This window comes from Pollachius pollachius, assembly GCF_949987615.1.
Source record: "Pollachius pollachius genome assembly, chromosome: 8".
In the NCBI taxonomy this organism is placed as follows: domain Eukaryota; kingdom Metazoa; phylum Chordata; class Actinopteri; order Gadiformes; family Gadidae; genus Pollachius; species Pollachius pollachius.
In genome coordinates, this window is record NC_136941.1 from 6,334,544 (window position 1) to 6,340,807 (window position 6,264).

A 6,264-nucleotide genomic window follows, 5' to 3' on the forward strand; every position below is an offset into this window, starting at 1 on the left:
GCATATAGGCCTTCAATATTTACTAGTGTTTCTACAGCTAGATGTGTTTTTGCAATGAGTCCGTCTTTACGGAGAAATTCCTGAAACGCTGCCAAGGGAAACGGGGAAAGATCGTATTCGCCCGTGTGGACGGGGTGTAAGAATAGGTCGCAGATGTTGCCAGAGGAGATCCGCCCTGAACCACGTTCACAGAACTCAAGAAAAAAAGAAAAGGAAAACCTGGCAGAAAGACTTTAGCCTCTACATCTCAATCCTTTCAACTGCAATATTTGTCTTTCCATTTTTGATGCAAAAACACAAAGGTTATTTCGACACACGCTCACGCACACACACAAATGCAGGGTATAAAAGCTTGTCTGGTCGCTAGGATCCACATCTGCAGATCACGAGCTCAGGTACGTACCTTGATACATCATGTATAAGAATCCATCACATATCTCCTGACAGTGTGTGTGTGTGTGTGTGTGTGTGTGTGCGTGCGTGCATGTAGGGCTGTCAACATGAAGCTGATACTCTCCATGTTCGTGGCGGCCGTCTTGCTCTCTGATGTCGAAGCAGGTCATGTCGTTCCCACGTCCCCCCTTCTGTCTCCCCTTCATACAAATCCCTTTGCTTGATTATTTTCACCTTTCTTTCGTCTTAAACCATGTGGCTGTACCAAAACATTTTTTTTTCAACCTCACTTTGCACTACAGCACTCACATGTTCTGCAGGAAATGCGTTTTCTAGTTAATCCATGTGGTTGAATCAATGGCGGAGCAACATTCACGGTGATGAGGTTAGACGAGGCCCTGTTGACCAGCTGCTCCTCGCTGATCTGCTGGCCGCTCGCTGGTGTTTCCTGAAGAGACCGCCGACAGCCTCGTGGAGCTGACTCCCGCAAAGCCGCTCAGCCTAGACGCCTTCACACTCTGCCTGAGGTTCGCCACGGAGCTCAAAGGGAAGCGTGAGGTCATCCTCTTCGCCTACCGCACGCAGAACTTCGACGAACTCAATGTGTGGCACGAGACGGACGGCAGGTGAGCTGCTGGATTCCAAATGCTCCCTGAAAAGATATGGCATCCATGAAATCATTCCGGAACGAATGCCCTTTATTTATGTGGAATTCATTTAAAAATTCATTAAAAAACACAAGACGAAACATAGAATCATTTTAATAAAATGTATGCAGGGAAAACATCGATTTCACATACATGAAATGGTTAATTACTACAAAACAAAGAAGTTCCTCAGAACATGGATTCTGACTGCCTCTCTATTGTTTAATTCAGTGATGACGTCATTGGCCGTGTTCAAATCAAATTTTAAAGCTAATTTTAAGCAAACCGGGCAAAAATAAAATACTAACTGGCACCTTTCCAACAATTGATCGGGAGCGAATAAGCGAGTCTACGAAAAGCCTAGAAAGTGGTTGTCATGGTTTTCCCATGGAAGAGATGAGAGAAATACTTTGGCCTCCTCATCGTTCCACATGTACCTGTTGATGCTACCAGCCTCATTTCCAAACGGTAGGAGAAAATCCGGGAAGGCACCATTGGAAAAGCCTTCCTCTATTAACAACTCAGATGGGTTGCGTACGCGTGACTGAACGTGAAAAGGTTTCCGACTGAAACCCCAGCAGCGGTCTGGGGTTCATAGAAGCAAAAAAAAAACTTTGAGTTCCAGTGAACTAACATCAAAGATCTTCTGAGCCGATACTCGTCCACATCTATGTTCACGGCGTGTGTTTGTTGGTTTTTAAGGTTGTCCCTCTACCTGAGCGGACCGGGGGCTCTCTTTGAGGTTCCGGAGCTGGGACCGCTGGCGAACCACGTGTGTTTGACCTGGGACTCGCTGACGGGGCAGACCACGATGTACGTCAACGGCCGGAGTTCTGCGTCCCAGATCTTCCAGAAGGGCCACAGGGTGCGGCCAGGGGGCAGGGTGATCCTTGGCCAGGACCCCGACAACTTCCTCGGGGCCTTCCAGGCAGAGCAGAGTTTTTTGTGGGAGAGATCTTCGGGTTGAACATGTGGGACTACGTTCTGCCTTCAGACGCAATTCAGCAGCTGTCCACTGGGCAAAGTTTCTCCGATGCCAACGTCCTTGACTGGGCCACGGTGAAACTTATACCCACTGGGAGCGTTGTTGAGTTTCAGAAAAGCTCCCTAGATCTGAACCCCAACCCCCAAACACCACACTAATAAAGCCACCGTGCATCATGACGTTGTGTGTCTTCGTTAATCGTTGCATCAAATGCAACGATAAACGAACAGAAGGGCCCGACAAACCGACCAATTACAACAGCGGGGCTGATCGCTGGAGGCGGAGTCTAACCCTCTGGAGGCGAGGCGGGGGATTAAAGGACATCATGTCTACTGACATAGATTCACAGGGGCCGGTTCTGGCCAGTATGTAACTGTCCAACTGTGTCAATTAATCCATTTGTTTATTTAGATGGAACAAAAACCTTCAATACAACAAACCAGCTTCACTACTAGCTTCACTAGCTATACTAGCTACACTAGCTTCAATAGCTATACTAGCTTCTCTAGCTGTACCAGCTTCACTTTACTAGCTTTACCAGCCACACTAGCTTCACTATCTTCAATAAGTGTACTAGCTTTACTAGCTATCATAGCATCAATAACTATCCTAGTTTTCCTAGATTCACAAACTATCCTAGCTATCCTGACTTCACTAGCTATCATAGCATCAATAGCTATCCTAGCCATCCTAGCTTCACTAGCTATCTTAGCTTTGCTAGCTATGCTTACTATTCTAGCTTCACTAGCTATGCTTACTATGCTAGCTTCACTAGCTATCCTTTACTGCCCATGAAGCTCCAGTGACCTTAGAGCCTTAAGGCGATCAGTATGGGGGGGGGGGGGGCATAATCAGTATAATCAATTATTGATCAGGTCGAGCTATTGATCAGGTCTAGTGATGTCATATTCAGTTATTGATCAGGTCCTAATTGATCAGGTCTAGTGATGTCATATTTAGTTATTGATCCGTTGACCAAGTCCGACCTAAGTGATTCTCACTGTTGGTGACAACCTGATTGAAGCGCTTGTTGTATTTTTCACGCTAGAGACGCTAGAGGTCAGCAATACTCGCCGTCATGCAATGACGTCGGTTAGGAAAAGTGGAGTTGAATTCATTTTAAACAGTGCCGTCTGTTCCTATGTTCAAAAGGAAGCACCTTTTCATCTCGCCTTGACCCGATGACGTTTTCAAAAAGGTTAAGGAAAGGTTGCATAAAGGTAAGGTGATTTGACCTTCCGAATTGGGCCCAGGTCTGGTTCCCAGGGATGTTAGGGAAAGAAAATGCTCATGCAAAAATTGCCTGTGTGGAAGGATAAAAAAAAACAACTCTTGAAATTGTTATATTTCGTGCAATACATTCTACAATTTTTGCTTCTATGAATCAGATACTCTGATTCAAATCAGCAGTCCTGACCTCCGTTGATCCTGAGCCTGCAGATATGTGATGCCTCACCTAACAGCCTTCACCTCCTCACATCAAATCCTTAGAAATACATTATAAAAGACCATGCTTAAAGTGTAACATGTTTTGTTATGCTCCTGCTCTGATTAAACGAAAGAAAGGAATTTTACTTGACAAACAGAACTTACAAAATGTAACCACAAGATCAAAATATAATGGCTAACCAGCAGATTATAAATTGGCTCACAACAGAGACCAGGACCAGGCCAACGTTGGCTGTTAGGTGAGATGGCTTTATGCAATCCTGGGGACCAGTGCCCAGCTGCTCCCAATTCCCTAATGACCTAGCTCCAACCAAGCAGGAACCAGGACACAGTTACATTAGAGTTACTAATGTAACTACAGGTCTATGAATCCTGGATGACCGCCAGAGACGTTGCTTAAAGCACTGGATATCTCCACCTCGTGCATGCGCATTTCGAGTACCTAATACCAACATAGTCACCTGTGACCCCCACGTGACACCAGGAAGGCTATATCTTCCGGTGCCTTTAGAGGATCAGTTTCTAGAATCTTCTTGCGAAAACACAAGGATTCTGAGTGACTAAACGCTCTGGCGGTCATTCAGGATTCATAGAACCGTAGTTACATTCGTAACTCTCGTTCTATTTCATCCCTACTGACCGCCAGAGGCGGTGCTTAAAGCACTGGATGACCCATACCAAAAAGGTCACAAAGAATCCAACACCCACCTCACTCATTGGTGGCAGCAGAGCTTGGAAGTAGGACCACACCCATCGGATGGGGAGTGGCGACGTTGACACGGTAAAACCTTGTGAATGTGCCAGGCGACGTCCATGATTCCGCGGCACAGGTCGACTCCAGGGGTACGCCTCTTACTGCAGCCCATGATGTCGAAACGCTTCTGGTGGAGTGGCACCTCACCCCAGATGGCGGGGGGCGGCCACTGGCCCCATAGACATGTTTGATGGCATCGACAACCCAGTGGGACAGCCGCTGTTTAGAAAGTGCACAACCTCTGTTAGAGCCACTATGACACAAGAACAGTTGCTCAGACTGCTGTATACCAGCAGTAGCAGCAATGTAAGAAGTAGCAGCCACATAGACTCTCAAAGTGGAATGAGAGCGACCACTATCCAGGAGGGACTGCAGAAACTCCAGCCAGGGAGTGGCCAGGGACGGTGGCCAGGGAAAAACGTACTGAGTCTATTGCCTTACCCCTGCACGGGTCAAAGAAGAACTTCCATCTGTTGTCATACTGTAACCTGGTAGATGGGGCCCTGGCACTCAGAATTATATATATATAATATACGGAGAGGCCCTCTTAAGCCCATCAGTGACTTGGCTCTGCAGTGCATCCCTTATCTATCTATCTATCTATCTATCTATCTATCTATCTATCTATCTATCTATCTATCTATCTATATAGTATGAATAAAGTCGGACAATCGTGCTCTGGGACACGATTCAATAGATTACTTTTCGTGAGCATAAGAAAAAAACTTTTTTTGAGGTGGTCTGCTGTAAAAAAACGGGGAAAATCAGAGTATCCCTAGTACACTACACTTACCCTTTGATGCATTTGTTGTTTTGACACATACATAATTAGAGGGTGCACTGTACTATCTGCGCGCACCCCTTCTGAAGCCTCTCCCTCTCCCTCCCTTTCCCTCTTTCTCTCGTTTCGTTCTGTGAAGCACAAAGATTGTCTGAGAAACGCTTCCATTCAAAATGCATTGGTTTACATTTCGTTCTGTGGAGCACAAACAATTCGTTTCAGTTTTTGAGGTCTGCTTCAAAAATCGGAGATATTGAAATGTATACATAACTAGAGGGTGTACTGTACTGTATCTGCGCACACCCCTTCTGAAGCCTCTCTCTCTCTCGTTTTGTTTCGTGGAGCACAAAATTGTCAGAGCAACGCTTCCATTCAGAATGCATTGGTTTACATTTCGTTCTGTGTAGCACGAAAAAAGTCGGACAATCGTGCTCTGGGACACGATTCAAAAGATTAACGCTCGTGTGCATGAGCACGAAATCGCGTGATACCGGGTTGGTCGCACATATTGACAAGGCTTACAATATATGCTGCATTAAGGGACTCACAGAATTGACCCAAAAAACACATTGCCCAAGTGCATGGATAAAAAACCCTGACGTCTCAGCTCATATGTCCTCCATGTAGGCCCTGGGTTGCTGACACTCACTTTGATGTGACTTAGAGAAGGAGAAGACGTGACTTAGAGATGTCACTGACCTTGGGATGTGAGCGGGGGTCGCGCGCGCGCGCACACACACACACACACACACACACACACACACACACACACACACACACACACACACACACACACACAATGCACTAAGGTGGGGGGAAGCCCAGTGGATGTCAGCACCTTGCTGATTGCAGTTCTGATGCTCACACCATGGGTGTCGTTAGTGGCGTTGAGCAGAGTCAGCAGCACCTAGCCCTGAACGTCCTCTCCAGTGGAAACAGGTGTTTTGTATTTGAAACAAGAGAGTCGTTTGTACATTGGGCTCCGAGTGGGACGAGAAGGGGGCATGAGGCACTGGCATCGCCTTGGAATTGGATTTGGAGCATCTGCAACAAGTTGCCACTACTGCAACAACAACAACAACAACAATAAAGGCTTTGGGCCCTAGCTGCTTGGACCTGGAACATCCAAAAATAAAAAAACATATATATATTTACCCATTATACAGAGCACATGCGCTCAAGAGCTTAGCTTACCATTTAGACCAAACCCGACACAGACACGCAGACGCAGTCACGCACACACACAAAGGAGACA

General features: G+C 46.4%; 1 protein-coding gene across 1 annotated transcript; it reads left to right on the top strand.

Moving 5' to 3' along the window:
• Nucleotides 1-500: 500 nt before the first annotated feature.
• Nucleotides 501-2,007, top strand: LOC307079813 (C-reactive protein-like; the record flags this gene model as incomplete). The annotated part of the gene is made up of 3 exons (XM_079742321.1): nt 501-558; nt 848-1,019; nt 1,743-2,007. The coding sequence occupies 3 exons, from the start codon at nt 501-503 to the stop codon at nt 2,005-2,007; spliced, it is 495 nt and encodes a 164-aa protein (XP_079598447.1).
• Nucleotides 2,008-6,264: the final 4,257 nt, after the last annotated feature.